Source organism: Lithobates pipiens, unplaced genomic scaffold (genome assembly GCF_037356315.1).
Source record: "Lithobates pipiens isolate NorthernLeopardFrog02 unplaced genomic scaffold, aLitPip1_a1.2 Scaffold_3, whole genome shotgun sequence".
In the NCBI taxonomy this organism is placed as follows: domain Eukaryota; kingdom Metazoa; phylum Chordata; class Amphibia; order Anura; family Ranidae; genus Lithobates; species Lithobates pipiens.
In genome coordinates, this window is record NW_027507790.1 from 204,561,225 (window position 1) to 204,585,918 (window position 24,694).

The 24,694-nt window shown below is 40.4% G+C and overlaps 2 protein-coding genes across 2 annotated transcripts in view; one reads left to right on the plus strand and one right to left on the minus strand.

Moving 5' to 3' along the window:
* Window positions 1–3,532: 3,532 nt before the first annotated feature.
* The window catches only part of CDC20B (cell division cycle 20B), a 51,283-nt gene continuing 30,121 nt past the window's right edge, over window positions 3,533–24,694 (plus strand). Inside the window, exons 1-2 of the mRNA XM_077462728.1 lie at window positions 3,533–3,635; window positions 3,719–3,790. Of these exons, the coding sequence (XP_077318854.1) occupies window positions 3,573–3,635; window positions 3,719–3,790 (135 nt within the window). The 5' untranslated portion in view covers window positions 3,533–3,572. The remainder of the gene's footprint in view (window positions 3,636–3,718; window positions 3,791–24,694) is intronic.
* GPX8 (glutathione peroxidase 8 (putative)) lies at window positions 13,750–23,944 on the minus strand. The gene is made up of 3 exons (XM_077462726.1): window positions 23,666–23,944; window positions 19,685–19,946; window positions 13,750–14,651 (listed from the first exon to the last, which is right to left on the minus strand). Exons 1-3 carry the CDS (start codon window positions 23,870–23,872, stop codon window positions 14,488–14,490), a joined length of 633 nt encoding a protein of 210 aa, XP_077318852.1. The 5' UTR covers window positions 23,873–23,944; the 3' UTR covers window positions 13,750–14,487.

Consider the following 24,694-nt stretch of genomic DNA (forward strand, 5'->3'; position numbering starts at 1 on the left):
TCACCTGCCACAAGATGTGGATTGTCCACTTGCCACGTCACCAGCCACATCACCTGCCACAAGTTGTGGATTGTCCACTTGCCACATCACTTTCCACGTCACCTGCCACGTCACCTGCCACAAGTTGTGGATTGTCCACTTGCCACGTCCCCTGCCACGTCACCTGCCACAAGTGGATTGTCCACTTGCCACATCACTTGCCACATCACCTGCCACAAGTTGTGGATTGTCCACTTGCCACGTCACCTGACACAAGTTGTGGATTGTCCACTCGCCACGTCACTTGCCACATCCCCTGCCACAAGTGGATTGTCCACTTGCCACGTCACTTGCCACGTCCCCTGCCACAAGTGGATTGTCCACTTGCCACGTCACCTGCCACGTCACCTGCCACAAGTTATGAATTGTCCACTTGCCACGTCACATGCCAGTCACCTGCCACAAGTTGTTGATTTTCCACTTGCCACGTCACCTGCCAGGTCACTTGCCGCGTCACCTGCCAGGTCACATGCCACATCACCTGCCACAAGTTGTGGATTGTCCACTTTCCACGTCACTTGCCACTTCACCTGCCACGTCACTTGCCACAAGTTGTGGATTGTCCACTTGCCACATCACTTGCCACCTGCCATGTCACTTGCCACAAGTTGTGGATTGTCCACTTGCCACGTCACTTGCCACAAGTTGTGGATTGTCCACTTGCAATTGCAATTGTTTAAAATATTTTTCTAATGGTTTTTCATCATTTGCAATCATTTTTGAGATTTTTAATGTAAAAAAAAAGGTCACCTTTAAAAATGCATATAAACGCAAACGCGGCTAAACGCGGTAGCAGCGTTTTGCGTCTGAAACGTGGAAATTTTTGCTTCTGAACGCATTTTTTTGCTTCTGGAAAAACGAGACTAAACGCAACTGCATAAAAACGGGAAAAAACCGAGACTGTGTGCATGGACACATAGGATAACATTGAATGAGTTCAGGGGCAGTTGAAAAAACTGTCCAACTGCATCTGAACGCGCGTTTAACTGCGTCTCGTGTGCATGAGGCCTTATACAAGCTGTACACTCACTACTTTACATTGTAGCAAAGTGTCATCACATGAAAAGATGTAATAAAATATTTACAAAAATGTGAGGGGTGTACTCACTTTTGTGAGACACTGTATGTGTCCATGCACACATGAACATTTTTGGATGTTTATCAGCGGTGGAGTTTATGGGCTATTTTCTGAACGCCATAAAATCGCATTCAGGAGTAATTTTTCTGACCACAAAAAACGCCAAACACTCATAAACGCTCACAAACGTGGCTCACCAGCATTTTTGAACGCTTTTGATCCATTGAAAAAAAAAAAATGCTAAAAATGCTAAAAAATACTAACGCAGATAAAAGCTAAAAAACGCTATTGCAAAAATGTTAAAAATGTTGAAAGACTCACTGTAAATCTATTGGCCTTTTTATAACGGTATTTTAACGTCCAGTGTGCATGGAGCCTAAAGTACACTGGAGCTCATAAACTGACGTTTTTTGGAGTTTGGGTGTTTTTTTTTAACAGCCCATAAACTCCCCTCTATGTTATTCTATGTGTCCATACACACATGGATGTTTTTTAGTGCTCATGCACACGGACGTTTTAAAAAACTGGCTGCAAAGCTAGCTCCGATGCCTGGAAAAATTGTTGTTAAAAACGTGATTTTTACCGCGTTTTGCATTGGCGTTTTTGCACGTTTTTTAGCGTTAGCGTTAAGTAGCGTTTTTTAAGAAACACATCTCTTGGCTATAGCACTCAGAAAACAAAGAAAATATGTGCGCGTTTATGTGCGTTTTTGCGCGTTTTCCCACGATTCGCGTTTTTACAGCTCTAGCTCCACGCCACGGAAGGCACTGGTCCTGGGTTTTTTTTACAGCTTAAAAACGCCTATGCCATTTGCAGCTCAAAAACGCCTAGGTGGGCATGAAGCCATAGACTAACATGGACAGCCGTTTTTAGGCCTCATGCACACGGACGTTTTTACAGCCACTTTTTTGAGCTTTTTTTGCAGCTTAAAAACGGCTGTCCATGTTAGTCTATGGCTTCATGCCCACCTAGGCGTTTTTGAGCTGCAAATGGCATAGGCGTTTTTAAGCTGTAAAAAAAACCCAGGACCAGTGCCTTCCGTGGCGTGGAGCTAGAGCTGTAAAAACGCGAATCGCGGTAAAACGCGCAAAAACGCGCATAAACGGGCAACATATTTTCTTTGTTTTCTGAGTGCTATAGCCAAGAGATGTGTTTCTTAAAAAACGCTACTTAACGCTAACGCTAAAAAACGCGCAAAAACGCGCAAAAACGCCAATGCAAAACGCGGTAAAAATCACGTTTTTAACAACAATTTTTCCAGGCATCGGAGCTAGCTTTGCAGCCAGTTTTTTAAAACGTCCGTGTGCATGAGCACTTAAGCTGCAAAAAAAGCTCAAAAAAGTGGCTGTAAAAACGTCTGTGTGCATGAGGCCTTAGCTTTTATCAGCAGTGGAGTTTATGGGCTGTTCTCTGAACGCCATAAAATTGCATTCAATGTGCTATTTTTCTTACCACAAAAAACGCCAAAAAATTACGATAAACGCGCATAAGCAGCGTTCTATTTTTTCAATGCATTGTGGGAGTTTGGGAATGCGTTGTGGGATTTTTGGAGTGTTCTCTGTGTATTTTTATTAAAAACTCTAAAAACGTGCATAAACGCTAGTACAAAAAGCTGCTAAAAGCGCGTTTTTCAACCAGCTTTTTTTGCCAGCAATCTGGCGTCCAGAAAAAGCTTCTTTTTTTTTTTTTAGATCCAGTGGGCATGGAGCCTTATACTTTACCAAAAAATTGGGTATATTATTGATTGCACTAAAATCCATTTTGATAAATAACTGTGCAAATATCTTGCGATGCAAAAATTGCAACAACCACTGTTTTATTCTCCAGGGTCTCTGCTTTTAGAAAATGGATACTTTTGAAAGTTTACATTAATTTGTAGCAAAAAAATAAAAAAATATATAAAATTGCAGATTTTTAACTCCTGTGCAAAATAAATAAAGCCATTTCCCCAGACAGTATGTGAAATCCGAGGCAGTGATTGGCTCCCCCAGTTCCCGCTGTGTGGGGTGGATTTGGCTGTGTTTGGGTAACTATGGGACCGGGGACCCGCTCCTTTCACCCGCTCAGGGTGGCGGCAATGGAAGCGCCTCGGACAACGGCAGCGTCTTCCCGTTACATGTCACAACATCAACGATAGCGTGACGTCACCGTATACACAGCATGGAACGCGAGGAAATCCTCAGCCCGGACAGCCAATCACAAACAGGAGGGCGGGGTCTTCCCGCCGCACCAGGCGCCCCTTTCCATGTGCAAGAACAACGCAGCCTGATGAGAGGGATTCCCTCTAGTGACGTCACCGATCCAACCTTTCCTCCGCCAATCAGGGCGCGGGACAGGTGATTCCCGCTGCTGCAGCCGCTTGCTCTCCACCTTTATATAGAAGAATGGGACCCAAGGGAGCATCGCAGGGATCGGACAAAGACAAATCTACATCCAGCATAGGGAGAGAAGAAGGATGGAGTGGAAGCTGGAGAGGTTGTCTGTCCCTAAAGTCAGGAGAGAGGAACAGGTGATGTGGGTAAGTGTGATCTATGGACCTACCTGGGATGGTCCTCATCCTTCTGATCAATAATCAATACTATGACGTCATCTCTCCTATAGGAAAGTATTCGGAAAACTTTTGGAAAAGATTACAAGAGGAGAAGAAAATCGGATTTACAGAGGATAAGTAAGGTAAGTGATTCTATTTATTTATTATATTATTCCTGTATAATAATAATAATAATAATAATAATAATAATAATAATAATTTGGGAGTTTATGGAAGTGATCACTGGGATTGATTGGGTGAAATGGATGTTTATATTTATAGATCAACTTTTCTACTTTAGTATTACCAGGGGGTTCAAAAAATACCGTATGTCAGATCTGTCATATGTGTTCTTCTAGTTCCTAATTTTATATATATATATATATATATATATATATATATATATATATATATATATATATATATATATATATATATATAGATATAGATATATATATCTATATATATATAGATATATAGTACTTTTTTTTTAACGTTCGATCTTTATTCAGTTTTTTACATTTAGGACAAACCATACAATACTGTACAAAAAGATATGTAATAACAAAGGAAAAAATGAAAGAGTAGACTGTATATATACACTTTTATCTTTGCTCTTCTACCTTACATCACTTTTCTCAATTATATTGTTTATCTAATTAACCCTTCTATACAATATTTAGAACCCACCATCCCCACCTCATCCAAACAATAAACAATACATAAAAAAATGTAATATAACGCAGCTCACCACATGAGATGTCTGCATTCATTTTCTTTTTTAGGCTTTTTTCACCTTTATTTTCTCCTGGCGATCCAGCCAAGTAACACATTTCCTGCATTAGGGTGGCTCCACTCTGGACAGCAGCAATATAAATCTAGAGAGAAGGAAGTTTTATATTTAATAGAAGATTAAAGCTGGCTATACACTCGTAGGATTTCATTTGGCATTTTTAATTTTAACATTCATTCTGTTTTCCAACCATTAGTGGGTCAAATTGATGTTCATTTGCATCACAGGATGCAAACTGTTTCTCGAATGATCACATTTCTAAGACCCCTTTCACACTGAGGCATTTTTCAGGCGCTTTATGGCTAGAAATCGCTTGTAAAGTGCCTGAAAACTGCCCCCCCCCCATTCCGGCTAAATGTGAGAGCCGAGTGCTTCCTTTACACTGGAGCCGTGCGTTTTCGGAATGTTAGAAAAAGTCCTGCAAGCAGCATCTTTGGGGCGGTTTAGGAGCGCTCCCAAAATATCCTGGCCATTGAAATGAATGGCCAGCCTGAAAATCGCTTCGGAAGCACTGCGACACGGGTGGTTTTAAGCCCTTCGGCCGCTAGCAGGGGTTAAAAGTGCCCCACTAGCAGCCGAAAAGCACCACTTAAACAGCGCACGGGCGGCCCCAATGTTGAAAGGGGTCTTACAGTGAATGTTGTCCTTCAGGAAATTACATTCATGCCAAAATAGAACCGTTCATGTCGACTGTACACAAATATGCGTTCTCGGCTTGAAGGGGTTGTACCGAGGTGATGCCTGCAGCTGTAGTCATCAAACCAGTATTGTTTTTTAGAAACCACCCGCCCGAGCGACCAGCAAACATGTCCGCCGGCCGGCCGGCCTAAGACACGAATAAAGCCAGAATCAGTCTCGGCTCTATTAGCCACGCAGCGATGTCATGACATCACTTCTGGTTTACTCACCTGCCAATGGTGCTGATTTAAAAAAAAATTCCTAGTACTCTATACGCAGATTTGGGCGTTTTGAATACTTTTAAGTGCAAAGGAGGGATTTGAGGTCCCCAGATCCCTCCACAAAGAGTACCTGTCACTGACGATTACTGTTACACGGGATGTTTAAATTCCTTGTGACAGCAATAAAAATGATCAGATTTACTTTTTTTTAAAGAGGCCGTGTAAAAAATAAATAAAATAAAATGAATAACAAAAAAAATAATTTCAAGCGCCCCGTCCCTCTGTGCTTGCGTGTAGAAGCGAACGCATATGTAAGTCGGGCCCGAAAATGTAAACGGTGTCATACCACACATGTGAGGCATCGCTGCGATCGTTAGAGCGAGAGCGATAATTCTAGCACAGGAACTCCTCTGTAACTCTAAACTGGTAACTTGCAGAACATTTTAAAGCATTGCCTATGGAGATTTTTAAGTACCTTCGTTTGTCACCCTTCCACGAGCACATGCAGTTTCAAAGCATGACATATTAGGTATCTATTTACTTGGCATAACATAATCTTTCATATTATATTAAAAAAAAAAATTGGGCTAACTTAACAGTTTTATTTTTTTATTTTTTATTAAAGTGTCTTTTATAAAAAAAAATGCATTTGAAAGACCACTCCGCCAATACCGCGTGACATAAAATATTGCAACAATCGTCATTTTATTTTCTAGGGTCTCTGCTAAAAAATATATACTTAATGTTTGGGGGTTCTAAGTACGGTAATTTTCTAGCAAAAAATATGGATTTTAACTTGTAAGCAACAAATGTCAGAAAAAGGCTTAGGCATGAAAGGGTTAAAATCAAACAACATTTACCCAGCCTTCAAATGTACAATGTATTTCTGTTTGAACATTCATTCATTGAACTCATTTGACTAACAAATTAAAAGCTGAACTCTGGCTAAAGCCTGATACACACAAGGTTTTTTTGTTTTTTTTCAACCGAGAGGGCTGAATGAAGAAAAAACTGATAGAGTGCCGCACCAACACAAGAAGTGTTAGTGCGGCAATCACCCCCCAGCTGTTCTTCTGTATTGTGACACGGAGACTCCCCCCATCAGAACACACTGATTATTATTATTATATATCTGGCCAGATCACCAGGTAAAAATAAGAGAAGAAAAATTCTATAAAAAAAAAAAAGAAAAAAAAAAAGAAAACAAATGCAACCACCACATCTAAGAATCAGTAAGCCGCAATATATTACATTTTTGTATTTAGGTTTAATACCATTTAAGCTCACCAGAGCAGTTCTGTAAAAATGGTTTCTAAAATGAACAATGACATAAAATGTTTTGACGAAGGGGAAGATTCATTACAAATTCTGTACCCAAGAAAAGTCTTTAGTATGGTATACTTGTGAGTTGGGATGCTGCATGATGGACCAGTGAGGCAGTGCTTTGCTAGCTGGCTGTTGTAAGCTTAGAACTGACAGTTGCTAGATGCACTCCACACTGTTCTACTTCCAAGCTGCAATTGAAGGAGCTCTTGCGCCATCTTGTGGAATGTGTTATATTTGCAACAAATGCAACAGTGGTGCTTCATATTGTCACCATGTAAACTACTGCTAAATATACTTTCATGAAGAAATATGTGCCCACCGAGATCCACTTTCAGGTAGGCAGTGTATTTTAGCTGGCTGCTTGTTATTTAGTACAGCAGTCGCTGATACCTTGCCATCTGCATTTGAGAAGTGACGTCGCTGAACAGCTTACAGTACACCGGAGTACAGTATGTGAGAAGAAGGCAGTGTAATGTTAGCTGGTCGGTAGATAAAATACACCAGTTAACTCGCATTTGCCATCTTTCTGCATGCACTTTCATCGAATACATCCGATTCTCCTAAATACTTGTTTAGAATTTATCAGTTTTCCTATATATAGTATCTCACTAAAGTAAGTAAATATTTTATTATATCTTTTCATGTGACAACACTGAAGAAATGACACTTTTCTACAATGTAAAGTAATGAGTGTACAGCTTGTATAACAGTGTAAATTTGCTGTCCCCTCAAAATAACTCAACACACAGTCATTAATCTCTAAACCGCTGGCAACAAAAGTGAGTACACCCCTAAGTGAAAATGTCCAAACTGGTCCCAAAGTCTCAATATTTTGTGTGGCCACCATTATTTTCCAGCACTGCCTTAACCCTCTTGGGTATGGAGTTCACCGGAACTTCACAGGTTGTCACTGGAGTCCTCTTCCACTCCTCCATGATGACATCACAGAGCTGGTGGATGTTAGAGACCTCGCGCTCCCCCACTTTCTGTTTGAGGATGCCCCACAATCGGGTTTAGGTCTGGAGACATGCTTGGACAGTCCATCACCTTTACCCTCTGCTTCTTTAGCAAGGCAGCGGTCATCTTGGAGGTGTGTTCTTGGTCTCATCAGACCACAGGACATGGTTCCAGTAATCCATGTCCTTAGTCTGCTTGTCTTCAGCAAACTGCAGGCTTTCTTGTGCATCATCTTTAGAAAAGTCTTCCTTCTGGGACAACAGCCATGCAGACCATTTTGATGCAGTGTGCGGCGTATGGTCTGAGGACTGACAGGCTAACACAACTTCTCCCCATTCACATCTGAGACCTTGTAACACTAACGAGTCACATGATACCGCAGAGGAAAAAGGCTAATTGGGCCCAATTTGGAAAATTGGGCCCAATTGCACTCACTTTTATTTCTAGTGGTTTAGACATTAATGGCTGTATTGAATTATTTTGAGGAGACAGCAAATGTACACTGTTATACAAGGTGTACAGCTCCACAATGAAGGAGATTTTCTGGCTAGAACTCCAAAAATGGGACCTTTTACATATCACTACTGGACATTCTCATTTTATTTTACCAACAGCTATGTGGTGCCCACCTTAATGTTCCATTCAATTTACATATCCAATCAGATAGTCCATCTCATCACATATGTGTCAATATATATATATATATATATATATATATATATATATATATATATATATATATATATGTGTGTGTACACACACACTATATTACCAAAAGTATTGGGGCACCTGTGTTTAAATGCACATGAACTTTAATGGCATCCCAGTCTTAGTCTGTAGGGTTCAATATTGAGTTGGCCCACCTTCAGCTTCAACTCTTCTGTGAAGGCTATCCACAAGGTTTAGGAGTGTGTCTATGGGAATGTTTGATCGTTCTTCTAGAAGCGCATTTGTGAGGTTAGGCACTGATGTTGGACAAGAAGGCCTGGCTCGCAGTCTCCACCCAAATTCCTCCCAAAGGTGTTCTATCGGGTTGAGTTCAGGACTCTGTGCAGGCCCATCATGTTCCTTCATCCCAAACTCGCTCATCCATGTCTTTATGGACTTAATGCAGTGGTGCAGTCATGTTGGAACAGGAAGGGGCCATCCCCAAACTGTTCCCACAAAGTTAGGAGCATGAAATTGAAGTTCCCTTCACTGGAACTAAGGGGCCAAGCCCAACCCCTGAAATACAACCCCACACCACAATCCCCCCTCCATCAAATGATTTGGACCAATGCACAATATTGAACCCTATGGACTGATAATATATTGTATATGACAATACAATCAGATTGCATTGTGTATGGCCAGCTTTATTCATTGGGGCCACTGCTGAGACTACTTTTGCCTAATCCAGCATTTGTAAGCAAATTCAGACTCTTAGCACTGCAACCCAAAGCCCTCCCAGAGCAATCATTACAGGTCTTCCTCCCTTAGTTCTAGAGCATATTATTAAATGAAAAGTGGTTGGTTGCTAGGGGCAGCATAAGTGTTTGTTTTTGTCAGACACTTACAGTTGTGTGGTCTTCTATTGCATGAAAATATCACGTTTGAGTTTTTCTTTTTTAACCTCTTACTTATAATATTAGTTTACAGTATATTATGTTATATCTGAAGTCAGTGCTTTCTGCGTGCTGTCACTGTGATTGTTAATTCTTTGGGACTTGATCAGTAAAGCAGTGCAAAAAAAATAAAATAAAGTGATAGTGATGTGCAGAGTGTAGTGACAAGTGGTATTCATTTTTAATTTCATTTTCTGTAGTAATACTTGTCAAGCATTGATTTCTCATTCATTGCCGTTGGTTATTGCATTCTGCACATCGGCGCTGCATTATTTGGGTTGATTTACTAAAGGCAAATAGGGTATTCATTGTTCAAGGGAAGCTGCGCTTTGCAAAGGAATTTTCTCCAGAGCTTAATGAATGTGATGACATTTCACTTTGCAAAGATTACCCAATCACGTGCAAGGGAAAAAAAAAACAGTATTTGGCTTGCACATGATTGGGAGATGGAAGTCAGCACAGCTCCACTTCATTTACTAAGCTCTAAGGGAAAAGTCCTTTGCAAAATGAGCTGTTTGCCTTTAGTAAATCCACCCTAATGAATCAAGTCTTGTAACTTCACACACAGCCAAGGAAGCACTGTATAGTTTACCATGTGTGGTGATTAGGCAGTGTATTGTTAGTTAGCTGTGGTATGAAAGTCAGCTACTACATACACTACCACATCAGCACACGTTATGTCTTCTGGAGATAGGGGCATAGATACGATTAAAAAGAATTGTGATGTTGTCATTGACTAGTCATTTTTAAAAACTGTCATAACTATTACAGAAGAGTTTTAAAGAAGTACAATGGATAAGCTGATTTATGCATAATTACGTTTGTTCACTTTTATATAAACCGGAATTTTGTTTCTTCACAAAATAACAGGCTCAACTGCAAGGATATGCACATTTGTAATTGTTTCTGAAAATATCTGAAATAAGAACTGTCTGTGTTACTCCAGTAATCACTAATTTCCTAGTAATCTATGTCTAGCCGTGCTGCAGGCTGAACAAGAGAACTCAATTAATAGTGGTCGTTAAGCCACTCTAACCTGTATACACCATCAGCACCGCCTCCTATTGCAGTGCCCCCCTGTGTGTATGATTTATAAATATAAATGCTGCAAATACCTCATTTCACAGCTGAGGTTGCGATCACATGACCAGCCAGCTAAAATGACGGTTGTTGCAATACTTTCTGTCACACCATATTTGCGCAGCGGTCTTACAATCGCATAATTTTTTTTTTAAATACACTTTCATGAATTCAAAAATATGACAACAGTAAAGTTAGCCCAATCTTCTTTTATATTGTGAAAGATAATGTTACGCCGAGTAAATTGATACCCAACATACCGATCACATTGATACCTCACATGTATGATTTGAACACCGTTTTCATATGTGGGTGCTACTCACGTATGCGTTCACTTCTGCACGCGAGTTCAGCGGGATGGGGCGTGTTTTATTTTTTTCTTATTTATTTTACCTTTTATTTTTACACAGTTTTTTATTTTTTAAATGATTTCACTTTTATACCTATTACAAGGAATGTAAACATCCCTTGTAATAGAAAAAAACATGACCTCCTATATATGAGATCTGGGGTCAAAAAGACCTCAGATCTCATATTTACACAAAAATGCAATAAAAAAAAAAGAAATTGTCATTTAAAAAAAGAATTTAAAGAAAAAATCATCCTTTAAGAGCTAAGGGTGGAAGTGAGGTTTTGACGTTGCCTCCACCCTGCAATGTCATGGAGACGGGTGGGGGCCATCTTCTCCTCACTCATCTCCATGCCCAGCTAGTGAAAGCATCCGTATGTCCACTTGGATGGTGGGGCTTGAACCTGGACTCAGTGCGCAGGTTTTTCATCTTTGGAGACTTTCGGAGTCCCCTTTTCCTCCGTACTGCGCAATCGCTGCATATGCGCAATACGGGGCGGCCACTATCCAATAGGGGGACATTTGGCAAAACACACTGGTCGAACAAGAGGATACCGGGGGTTATGGCAGCTAGCTGCTGCCATAACAACAACATCCTCCTTTAAAGTCAGGACGTATATCGGCGTGCGGCGGTCTGGAAGTGGTTAACAGATGTGGTAAAGAAGTACCGGAATTTTTTGAACTTTGTGCATTTTTTTTTGCCTTACATTTTGTTGCTTTTTCTGCGTCTTTTTTGCCAGTGGACTTGCAGACTAAAATAAAACAGTCTTTTTAACAGTCCTATTTAACTTAAAAATTAATTTTGACTAGAGTTATATTTAAAGTCTTTAGCCAAACTGTTTTTATTTTTTTTATTTGACAGAGGTTAAATTACTACTGTTCTATCTACTATGGTAAACAAAAAAAATTAGACATGTGCAGAACAGGAAAATGTGTTTAGTTTCAAATAGATTCATTATGTTACTAATTTCATTATGGAATTAGTTTAGTTTTCGTAAAATTGTGTTTCATTTATTAATTTTCCAATTTATTAAAATTCCAACTTTTCAGAACGATTAGAATTCGGGTCGGTCAATCGTTGTAGTAATTGAGCAGCAATTGCACTGAGCGAGCAACCTCTGGTGGCAGGGGGAAAGCCACTAAGCAGGACCTAACGTGATTGCACCAATGTAGTAGCACCAAATACTACAGTGATTTTCAGCTATAAAATATGCAAAGTTACATTAGTTCAGCTTGGACCAATGTACCTATGTATACACTATTCCTGGCTGATGGGAAAACCCTGAAGTAGACACCGCTACTCCAGTGATCTCTACTTGCTTCTAGGTCCTGTGCTGAGCATCTAGCCTGCTGCATTCTGAACACAGGAGGTCCACTGCTCAGCACCGGCACCATTCAATTCTGAATGAATGCAAAGTGTTCTCTGATTGGACCGGGTGGAGAGGCAGGGCGGTGACATCACACTCTCCACCCCATCCAATCACAGAAGTTGCCACCCATTCTCTGAATAGCGCTCAGTGGCCGACCTCCTGTGCTCAGAATGCAGCAAGGCAGGTGCACAGCACGGGACACAGAAGCAAGCGAAAATCACTGGAGTAGTGGGGTCTACTTCAGTGATTTCCAGCTTCGCCCAGATGTGGCGTTTGCATATTTATATTGGTCCAAGCTGGATCAATGTCACTATAAAATATCCATACCTGAAATTCCTCTATAAGGATATACCAGGGGTAGGCAACCTTTTGAGCGCATTGTGATGAAAATAGTTTTCAAAGAAATTGAGTGTGCCGATTTTATAACAAAAAAATAAATAAAAAATTTCACACTCTCAGTCACGAAAATTATTTTTTATAAAGTAAATGCTGTAAACTACTTTAGTAGTGAGAAATTAACATCCTGCACTCTCACGCCTCAGATCAGCCCCAATTCCTGCACCTTAACACCTCAGATCACTGTCCCCCCTGCTCATCTGCCCCACCACTGTACCCCCCTGCTCATCTGCCCCACCACTGTTCCCACCTGCTCATATGCCCCACCACTGTTCCCCCCCTGCTCATCTGCACCACCACTGTACCCCCCTGCTCATCTTGCCCACCATTGTACCCCCCTACTCATCTGCCCCACCTCTGTACTACCCTACACATCTTCCCCACCACTGTAGTATGGTGCACATCTGCCCCACCACTGTACTACCCTGCACATCTGCCCCACCACTGTACCCTCTTCTCACCTGTCCCACCACTCAACCCCCTTCTCATCTGCCCCAACACTAAACCCCCCTGCCCAACACTGTACTCCCCTGCTCAACTGCTCGAACATTGAACTCCCCTGCTCATCTGGCCCAACACTGAACCCCCCTGCTCTTCTGTCCCACTGCTGAACCCCCTTTCCACCACTGTACCTCCCTGCTCATCTGTCCCTCCTCTGAACCCCTCCTGCTCATTTTCCCCACCGCTGTACCCTCCTGTTCATCTACTCCACCGCTGTACCCTCTTCTCATCTATGATATGTGTGATATACAGCGTTGTAAAGGAAAGAAGAGATGAGACACATCTACCTGTCCTGGCACACTCATCCCTGTTGATCCACCTCGCACATTCAGCCCACGTGCTTGTATGGGATGTATGGGATGTCACATACAAGCATCTGGAATGGATGCACAATAATGAGCTCAGGTCAGTTGGCATTTTCTGAAAGCAGTGGGCCTGTGCGCAGGATCATAAGTTGGGCCCCCGCAGCTGAGAAAAAGTGCAGACGCTCTGCTCCACAGGAAAAGTTTGGTGTGATTTTCATTGTGGTCAATCCTGGCTGTGGCTTAAAGGGACACAGAGTGCAGACGGGTTCTGTAGTAAGTGACGCTTTTTTTCGCTCAGCCCTGCTGGGTTGAATGAAAAAAAAAAAAAAATAGTACTGTGTACTAGGCTTATCTCAACAATTGTTAAACAGATGACAGCGTGGTTCCATTAAGTCAATGAATGCTCCACCCCATGGCTAACCTACAAATCCTTATATTCAATCCAATACCCAAGTTATTGTAGAACAAGCACTGACATATAAACCCCATATCTATGATCAATGAAAATGAAATATACAGTACTTTTCATTTAACTATTTTATGATTTTATTGTGAAATTTGGCAGAAAGAAGGAATTAATGAGATAGGTCACCTTTTCAGAAAAAATGAAAAGATGAACAAATGCCCTACACCCTCCCCACCCACCTGTTCCCCACAGTACTTACCTCTGTGGATGATCAGTTGTCAGTTCCCACACTGCCTATGCAGCAGTCCAGAGATTAGAATCCTTGTTCTTCTCTCTTTTCTTTCTGTGGGGCTTCTGGGATAGATCAGAGTGATGTTTTGTGCCGGTTCTGACCAATCAGAATCACTCTGATCTGTCCTGGAAGCCCTGCAGAAAAAAAGGGGGAGAAGAACAGAGATTTCAATTGCCTGGACTGCTGCACCGACTGTGTAGCCACTGACAGGCCATCATCCATGTAGGCAAGTACAACAGGGATGGGATGTGGGGAGGGCGGGGTCTGTGGGCCATTAGTTCACCTTTTTAATTTTTTTTTCTAAAAAGGTGAATTTACACTTTAATGTTTTTAAAAGAGAATCATCAGTTTGCCAGACAACAGTAATGATGGCAATTCTTTACAGTTCCTGGCTTGACCTCTTCAGTAATTGTGCACTATAGGGCAGTAAGTGGTGGGTGACTTTTGGAATCCATCCTCTTCTTGCGGATTGTCATTACAAAGTGAGTTTTTGTAAATGGAAAGAGTTCTCCTGTATACAACATCACAGATTCCCCCTTCACAGTCCACACTGCTCATAAATTCAAAGGTCCTCCCTTTTCTTCTTGATAATTTCTCTGACCATTGCGACCACATCTCCCTTTATACTGTCAAAATGCTCCTCCGGTCTCCAGGTTTTTACTACTTGACCCTGAGGATTAACCAGGTACTTCCAAAAATTCCATCGTGGCTCTTTCTTTGTAGAATCTAAATTGAAAAGTAATAATAGCGGGTTATACATTCATCAGCTACAATTTATAAGTCAGGAATATAATAAGTGAAAACAAACTGATATTATAAACCATGTAACTAATTTCCTCTGGTCTAGTGCTCTTTCTTCCAACCCAGACCTATATTGGAAGAATATAAAAGAAGTAAATCTGTCTATACACAGCTAGAATTCTCCCATTCAGCAGATTGATTGAAAGAAATAAAATCAGTTGATTTCCCCATCCGTACTAAACAGGCTGGATGAAGGAATCTCCATGGCCAGCTTTTGTGTTTAGGAAGTTGTTCCAATAATCACCTAGCTCAGTGAATTTTTAAATCGACTTTTGTTAAGCTGGGTGGTACTTGAAGAGCCATCTGTGTCTCAGATTTCTTTACTTTAGACCACTGATGGCTCAAATTTCTTAACTTTAGAAAATTGATATAAACAATATACAAAAAATTGTAACTTTTTAAAGAAGTCCACTTTTTCATATATAGCAGCGCTTATACACTTTTAAAAGATTTTTTATATATAAAGTGAGTTCATTGAAATTTTGATCCGTGTCCAGGATAGAAGGTGCTTATTTTATCTGTTCACTGTTGTGATTAAATTGTAGCTTCCACCATAAAATTCACCACTTGTGGGGCACACACGATCCCCCTTTGGGGATGCACTCACCGAACAGCAAGATCAAAAACGCCTTTAAACTGCCAATCAACAATGCTTCTTATGGCCACTAGATGTCTCTCTTGTTGGAATCCAGTTTTCTCATATAAAAAAGCAAAGATGCCCAAACATAGTGTGATATTGTTTAACACTATTTATTTAGACAAAACGAAACCCAACATATATATGCGTACCAAATAAACAAAGTATTTAAGCATTGAAAAAGTACTGTGCCTTATCCCATTGGTTCAGCTATGATCGAGGAGGAACGAACGTTTTCGCTGTCTCGTGCCTTACTACCGCTCGCTGAAACGCAGGGATTGAGGCGCACTCGTCACTTCCGGTATAGTTACGCCCTGACGCGTTTCGTCATATCCGACTTCATCGAAAATGTTCGTTCCTCCTCGATGATAGCTGAACCAATGGGATAAGGCACAGTACTTTTTCAATGCTTAAATACTTTGTTTATTTGGTACGCATATATATGTTGCGTTTCGTTTTGTCTAAATAAATAGTGTTAAACAATATCACACTATGTTTGGGCATCTTTGCTTTTTTATATGAGAAAACTGGATTCCAACAAGAGAGACATCTAGTGGCCATAAGAAGCATTGTTGATTGGCAGTTTAAAGGCGTTTTTGATCTTGCTGTTCGGTGAGTGCATCCCCAAAGGGGGATCGTGTGTGCCCCACAAGTGGTGAATTTTATGGTGTAAGCTACAATTTAATCACAACAGTGAACAGATAAAATAAGCACCTTCTATCCTGGACACGGATCAAAATTTCAATGAACTCACTTTATATATAAAAAATCTTTTAAAAGTGTATAAGCGCTGCTATATATGAAAAAGTGGACTTCTTTAAAAAGTTACAATTTTTTGTATATTGTTTATATTTCTGTGTTTTAAAGCAGCAGCTAAAGAAAGGAGATTTTACGCCAATAGAGTATATTTTTAAAGGAGTATTTTAAAAAAAGTATTTTTTTAAAAAAAAAATTACAATCTGTATATCATTTTATTCTTTTATCTTGCATATTGGTTTCCTAAAGCGCAGTGTGGTGTACTAATTAGGCAGGCATTTATAGGAATTTTTTAGTACACTCTTGTATATTGTTTTAGAAAATTGATAGCTTCAGTTTAATCCGATTCCTGCTAAATTGGCTGAAATTCAAGTCATGGTCTAAAGTAGCGGTAACCTTAAAGATGTGGAGATCTATCTGAACAACATGGGAGAAGTCAAAGATCACCGGGCACAGTGTGGCCTTCTCACACTTGATTTAAACTATCAATTGCTGTACTGCAGTGCTGCAATCGCATGCATTGCACGGTAATTATTAGGTGGTGAGGACGAAGGCAACATATCGCTGGAATAAGAGGTGGAGCTGGTATCACTCTGCATGGGACAGGAGCCAGCACTACAGAGAAGGCATCAGCTTATGGGACTCTTGCTCCATACCGCAGCTCCAACTTTAGGCCTCACGCACACTGGGTGCTTTTGGACATTTTTCCAGCAGCTGTTTTTGGCTTCAGATGTTTTATTCTATGGTCAATAAACTCTCCATCATAGCACCCTTTGAAAAAGTTACGTTCTGTAACGCAACGCGTCAGGGAAGGAATTTGGTGTCGGACCCATCACTTCCGGTTTTCGGCCGAAACCGGAAGTCCGCGTCTGCTGCACACTCTGCTGTTATCTTAAATGTAAGTGTGGATTTTACTGTTGTTTTCAATAAAATAGCGAAGTTACTGCACATGAGAGCCCTCTGTGTTCTTTTACCCTTTATGGTCTGGATACCCTGGAGCTATTGGGAGGGCAAGTAATATATAGCCTCACAGTGAAAACTTAATCAGCGGTGAAGCAGTGTGAACGAAATAGAAGCCAGCAGTTACCCTTTTATACAGTGCCTGTATACCAGTTATTGGAGGTGAGAGGCTGGGGGAAATAGTTGGTGCACCCATTAAGCACTGAAGTTTGCAGTGATTTGTCACTTGTGGGAATCGTCTGATCACATCTTTTTGCATGAACTTTATCCATTTATTTTGCAATGGCATCAGTCACTAATGCACTTTAATCATGGACTAATTATTTATTAATTTTTCACGTTTATCTCACTATTGTTTTTTATATTTTCATATGGATATTCTATTATGTTTGTTTGCATCTGGATTGTCTATGTGGATTATTTAGGTGTCTGAATATTTTTTTACGGATTTCTATTCACTATCTTTGCACATTTATTGCATTCACGTATATTTGTTGAATTTTGAATTTAATCCATTACCTATTGCATTTATATTTAGTGGATAATATTTTATTCACATTTATTTTGAGATTATTACACACGGATTTTATTTAGAAATGTTTTGGTAGCGCCGCATTTTTACTAATTCAAACTCTCCATCATGTTATCCTATTTGTCCATGCACATATATGCTGTTATCAGCAGTTTTTGGCTGGCGCATTTTTTGGTTTTAAAAGAAACCCCAAAACAAGTGGGTTCTGAGAGGAGTTTTTCAGCTCTTTTCAGCTGTAAAAAAGCTCTGACGTCAAAAAATGCTGATAAAAGCCAATAAATGCTAAAAAAAACATGGCTCACCAGCGTTTGACATTTTTTAGCCATTGAAAAAAAATATATATATATACATATATATTTAAAAAACAAACAAAATGCTAATAAGCGCTATTGCAAAAAGGTTGAAAAACTCACTGCAAATGTACTGGCGTTTTTATAACGTTATTTTAACGTCCAGTATTCCCTCTGCATTGCACTCTGTTTGATGGTCTGGAATGGTGGGTCAGCAAGCCCATGCCGTGATCTACCAGTCAGCTGGTTGCGATCTACTGGTAGATCACGATCTACGGGTTGATGACCCCTGGTATAAAGCCATCCATTAGTCTAAAGTAAACCTGTCCTTTAACTTAGCAGTTGGATGCCAGTGTGTTCACCTACATAAGGATATTATTGGTCTCACTCCTGAAGGATGGACCTTTCTTTGTTACAGGAGCCTGTAAACAGTCTAAACTTTACATATAAATACAAAGGTAAGTAGAAATATATTAAACAACTCAGCACATCAGAAAAGGAGGATAGCATTTGGCAATGGTTATCCATGTAGTCTGAGAAAATCAAGCCCCTTATAATAAAGTGAAACTAAATCAGCGTGAAGCACAGAAATGGTTTTCTAGCTAATACAAGTAATAGCAGACATCTTCAAGTATCCTCTGTTAGATAAGACATTTATTATTATACAGGATTTATATATAGCCAACAGTTTGCGCATCGCTTTACAACATTGCTTTACAACATTGGGGAAGACAGTACAATTACAATACAATTCAATACAGGAGGGATTAGAACATGTGTCTTGCTGTCTGTGCCCCCAGTGGGGACATTCAACCTTTCTATTTATCCTGTTTAGCGTTATTACCAAATGTGAAAGTAAAAGAAAATCCCTAAATGATCAGTGCCCCGATTACATACTTAGATGTCCCCCTATGAGGAGATGCTACTGATCGGCTCTCCTCTCCTCACACTCTGTCAGTGTGAGGTGAGGAGCGCCTATTGCCGACATCTCCGTGTTTACATGTGACAGGCTGTGATTGGACAAAGCCAAATATGAATGGTTAAAGAGCCGCGGCTATTCACAGAGATCTGGGCCGCGATCGCCACACTGTGCGCCCCCACAGGCGTGCAAGAGTGGTCGTTCGGGGAGACGGTGGGCAGGCAGCAAGTGGTTAAAGTGGTTCTAAAGACTGACGTTTTTTTTACCTTCATGCAGTGTATGCATGAAGGTAAAAAACCTTATCTATGCAGCAACCCCCCCCCCCATACTCACCGGAGCCCGATCATCCTCCAGCACCGTGCATGAGAGCCTCGGCTCTCTGGGGACTCTCCCTCTTCATTGGCTGAGACAGCAGTGCAAACCATTGGCCAGTGAGCAAATGAGAAGATAGGGGAGTGGCTTCATCACAGCTCTGTGTGCGAATGAAAATGCAGAGCAGCAGCTCGGAAGCAAGCTTGCCTGGGTGCCCCCATATATATATATATATATATATATATATATATATATATATATATATATATATACAGAAATGTTGTAATATTTTATGGTGAATGGAAACATGAAACAAATATAAAGCAGTGTTATCCCGATTTGTGTGCAAAATAAAAATAAGAAGAAAATATACTTTAAATTAAAATATTACTGTATAAAATAGCTTTTAATAGCAAACAAATTCACTTCTCTTCTGATAATCTGAAACTCATATGTACTCACCCATGACTGTTGTTGAAACCTCTTTCCTAAACGAATTTATCATTTTAAAAGCCCTCTAAATTACAATGAGTGAGAGGCTCATTCACTTACCCACAAGGAAGCGGAAGGCAGGTTCAGCTTCACTCCCTAGAATCTTGATTTTGCTGAATATTGGGAATGACACTCCATAGTTCAATTTGGCAAAGGCTTCTATTTCCCGGTTTGAGTCGGGCTCAGATTCTCCGAATTGGTTGCAGGGGAAGGCCAGGACAGTGAAGTGGGAAGGCCCAAACTCTCTGTGCAGATCCTGCAGAGCTCTGTAGTTTGCATCTGTGTGCTGGCAGCCACTCGCCACGTTTACAACAAGAGACGCCTGCAGAGCAAAGACAACCAAAAGTAGTTTGTTTAACCCTCTGCGACATATTGATGATGGTGCTACAGTGCAAGGACTGCACACTTCTCAGTGATTTCTACAAATGTTTGGCTGTTACAGAATTTTGGCCAACAGGATTCTAATGAATTCTAGTGTTCACATGTCTGTGCATGGCCTGGAATTGTCACTTGTAAATGCCCCAGGCCACCTAGCTATGAACTCACAAATTCTTAGTACTCACTGCAGCTTTGAAAAACCTGAGATCAGTCAGTATGATAAGAAGGGTCAAAGATTTCTTATAGGATCTAGTTTGTAATGCATCATTATTATTACAAGTCCTAGCAAGCAATACATAGTGGGTGTGAATGTGATCATATCCCTCCTTTACCTGGTACGTACACCCACCAACCATCACTAACCCATATATTCATAAAGGACACATTAAGTGTTGAGAAACACATAAACGTAATATCAGAACTCTGTACTTTTACACACTGGATATAAAGTCAATTATATAGTATATGGAATTAAAGCGTAGATATAATGATGATGAGTATTATATAGGGTTTATATAACACCAACAGTTTGTGCAATGCTTTACAAAATAATGGCAGACAGTACAGCTCATGAGTACCAATACTTTTTTTTTTAGTACTCGCCGATACCAATTACCGATACCTATACCACAACTGTTTTGCTTTCACTTCAGCTGTCAGAAATGGTTCAAAGCATTGAAAAGTTATTTAAAAATAAAATAAATAGATTTTTGTTTTTCATTTTGCGCTTTTTCAATGTGAAATGTGTAAATATATGTTAATATATATGTGCAAAAATATTCACTAACAAAGCAGACAAAAAAAAAGTTTTAAGTGTTCATCGTTTAGAAAATATATGTGAAAAAAAATGCAGGAAAATAATAATTAAATGGAGGAGAATAGGCAGTTAATTAAGGCCGATTAGAGTAAATTAAGGGTTAATAAGGGGTTAAACAGAGGAACATTTGTTCATCCCAGTTGTTGATCTGCAGATGAAGAAACAGAAAGATACAAAAAGAAATAATGTTTCTTTTTATTTTAGTGTTTCAGTGGTTGAGCAATGTTGTAAATAAACATTGCTAGCTGCTTTTTTTTTCCACAGCTCCAATTACCAGACTTCTTTAACACTTTAGCTGTCGACAGGGGAGACCCACTGACAGCTCAAAGAACCGAGCCTGCAAGTATCAGTTTCAGGTATCGGTGCATTTGCATGAGTACTGATACTTGTGCAAATACTCGGTATCAGCACCGATACTGATACTGGTATCGGGGCAACCCTACTATGCACAGCTACACCAGATTTGGCAATTTCCATTTTTATTAAATCAATATATATACTTTTTTTTTACATATATGTTATATGACTTACTTATCAACCATTACTCCCTGTGAGGATATTTCTATTTATTATGGATTATCAGCAGAGATGGATGTGAGGTACAACCTTCCACCTGTTGGATCCCTTGCAATTCTCACACTGGTCTCCCAATTTTATTTATTACAGGTATTTATATAGTGCCAACCATTTACATACTGTACCCCATATCAGTTACTGACCTCAAGAGCTTAAAATATAAGGTCCCTATATCACATGCACACATACAAGGGCTAATTTAAACAGCTACTAATGAACCTATCAGCATGTTTTTGAAGTGTAGGAGGGAACTGGAGATACCCAGGGAAAACCTATGCATGAAAATCCATGCAGATAGTACCTTGACCAGGGCTCGAACCAGGACCCCCAGTGCAGCAAAGCACTATCCACAAAGGGCCGGTTCACACTGCGACGCGAGGCGAGGCGACACGGCTCGCCTCGCCTCGCTCCCGCAAGTCGCCCCCATTCAATGCTATGGAACCGTTCTGAGAGGAGCGACTCGAGTCGCTCCGACTCAGAAAAAAGGTTCCTGTACTACTTCGGGGCGACTTCGGGGGCGACTTGCATTGACTTCTATGCAGAAGTCCTCTGCAAGTCGCCGCTGAGGTCCGTGCAGGTCGCGGCGAGGCAAGTCGGAGACGCCTCGCCGCGCATCGCTGTGTGAACCGGCCCTAAGCCATTGTTCTAATTCCCAATCTATAAATATTATCTTTCACAATCCATGCATACTTCCATAATCACACAACTACACCTTAACCTCCCTGGGGTAGGATTCGTTCTGGTTTTAGGTGCTGAAAGCGGTACAATTATTTTGCATGGAAATTTGGCGTTTTATATTGTAGTCCTGTAATTCTTAGGAATAACTCTCTTAAATCTGTTCAAACCAGAGTCTAGCAGACATCCCTGGTATGATAAAGTTTATAATATAATAAATAATAATAAAAATTATTCAATAATGTAATCAAATCCCAAAACACTGAAAAATGGACACTTTCTGGTTGCTATGGACAATCTCCAAATTCCAGCCATAAAAAAACTGTATTTATAATATAAAAGTGCATGCAGGGCATTGCGCAGACCACTAGGGACAAAGGGGGTGTGTATTTTTTTATACAGTACTGTAATCTGTAAGATTACAGTACTGTGTGTGTTTTGTGTACTTTTACTTTTTTGAATTTGGCGCCGATCTCCGCTCCCGTGCGCCGTAACATCGCAGGTAACGGAGCTTGGCGGCATTTGGGCACTATGTGAATCGAGCGGAGGACATCGCTGGATCCAGGGGACAAGGTAAGTAACTTCTCCGTGTCCTCCCTGTATCCAGCGATGCGATCCCGAGTCTGGCTCGGGGTTACCGCTTGTGGAACTAAAATCCCAACCCGAGCCAGACTCGGGATCACCGCTAGGGAGGTTAAACATTGATGCTATGGGACAATCTCAGCCCACATATGGCTAACTAGCACTAGGTGGTCAGTGGCTGTTCTGGATGTGAGTTGTAGTTCATACCACATCTGACTTATCTGCTTCAACACTAAAAAAAACGCATGTCACACACATAGGAACGTTTTGCGTATATATGGCTGAATATTTTGATGGCTGTGTATGAAAATTGTAAAGTGTATGGAGGTTATTTACTAAAACCAAAGCATGCAAAATCTGGTACAACTCTACATAGAAACCAATCAGCTTCCAGGTTTTATTGTCAAATCTTAATTGAACAAGCTGAAGTTAGAAGCTGATTGGCTACCATGAGCAGCTGCACTAGATTCTGAGTGCACAGCTTTAGTAAATCCACCCAACGTGTCATGTATAAAAATATGATCTCTGTTGTCAAATTCCCATCCAGGCCCATGTTGTAAGGAGCCGACAAGCCTGCACAATAATTGTTTGTTACTTGTATAAAATATGCAATGACAATGTCTCTGACCAGAAGACAAAAACTATAAAAACATCAACACAAGAAGGCCATTGGGCCCATCTTTCCTCCTGCACTGCTGGCAAATAGTCACTTCTCTTTGTTCTGTAACAGTGATCCACATTCATCACAACATTTTCCTTATCAGAAAACAGAATACATAGAAAATATTACATCATACTGGGGAAGATTTATCATACAAACAAGCAAGATCACTTGCCGCACATACATACAACAGCAAACTACAGCCTCAGTTACATTGATAGCACATTATCTCAATTAAATATATCTGTCCCAAAGAGCTTGCAATCTGCAATCTTCTGATGAGAAAGAAGCTGCTTCTTTCAGTTTGTTCAGCTGCTCAGTAAAAACATGCAGGCTCTTGTAATGTACTTACTTTTCCTCTGTACTTGTTCAGAGCAACCGGTCTTCCCTTGGAATCGTTCACTTCAAAGGAATAGAAGTCTTTTAGCCTGGGTTTAAAAAACTTTAACTGCAGAATAAATAAGGCCGCTGTACATAGTACCATAGAAAAGAACACGAGGAAGACTTTAGCTTTTGGTGAGGAGGACTTCAAGGGGAAAGGAGAAGGCAGAGTCTCCATTTTGGAGATTTTGCAGGGAAGTTTGTGGAATGTAGCAGGGGAGGAGCAGAAGACGTAACTGGAAGCCAGATGCTTTCACAGCAAGACACAGCAAGAAAGATCTAAGGATTCGTCACCAGTCAGCTGGAGCTTCATTGTATTATGGGAGATAAAGAGGAATGGAGAAAAGGTGGGGCATTGCATGTGTCCATTCACCCTACACATTAAAGACAACAAGAGTACTCTATACATCCAATTGTGAATTATTATTATGTAACTACATAGTTAGTCAGGTTGAAAAAACACACAAGTCCGTCTAGTTCAACCAAAAAAAAAAATACAATCCTATATACACAACCCTTCACCCACAATTGATCTAAAGGAAGGAAAAAAACCCCAGCAAAGCATAATCCAATTTGCTACATCAGGGGAAAAAAATTCCTTCCTGATCCCCCGAGAGGCAATCGGATTTTCCCCGGATCAACTTTTTTTTTTTAAATCAGAAAAGTTTTTATTAGAAAACAGAATATTACAAGTCACCCGTAACACTGAAAGTGCAGCGCACTGAGTTACATAGCATTGAACCCGTATATCGTATAGAGTCTCCACAGCGATAACATAACATAGGGGTACATTTATCGTGACAATGTAAAGCAAATGCAGTAGTAACGCGAAAAAAAGAAATTAGCTATCCAAACAGGAAAACCTAACAGAAAAAAAAAAAAAAGAGGGGGGGGGGGGGGGGGTAAAAAGAATCAGAAACCCCTGACAGTTATAGAGTGCAGAGATAAAAGTTAACACAATAGTAGTGACCGTCACCACTCCCCAAGCAATGGTTTACAT

What these genes read in the sequence shown, in the direction of transcription:
- GPX8 (XM_077462726.1), bottom strand. Translation starts at nt 23,872, where the DNA reads ATGGAGACTCTGCCTTCTCCTTTCCCCTTGAAGTCCTCCTCACCAAAA. An exon ending in TGAACAAGTACAGAGGAAAA is followed by an intron (nt 19,947 to 23,665) that starts GTAAGTACATTA and finishes TTTGCTCTGCAG; the next exon opens with GCGTCTCTTGTTGTAAACGT. An exon ending in TGCCTTCCGCTTCCTTGTGG is followed by an intron (nt 14,652 to 19,684) that starts GTAAGTGAATGA and finishes TTTTCAATTTAG; the next exon opens with ATTCTACAAAGAAAGAGCCA.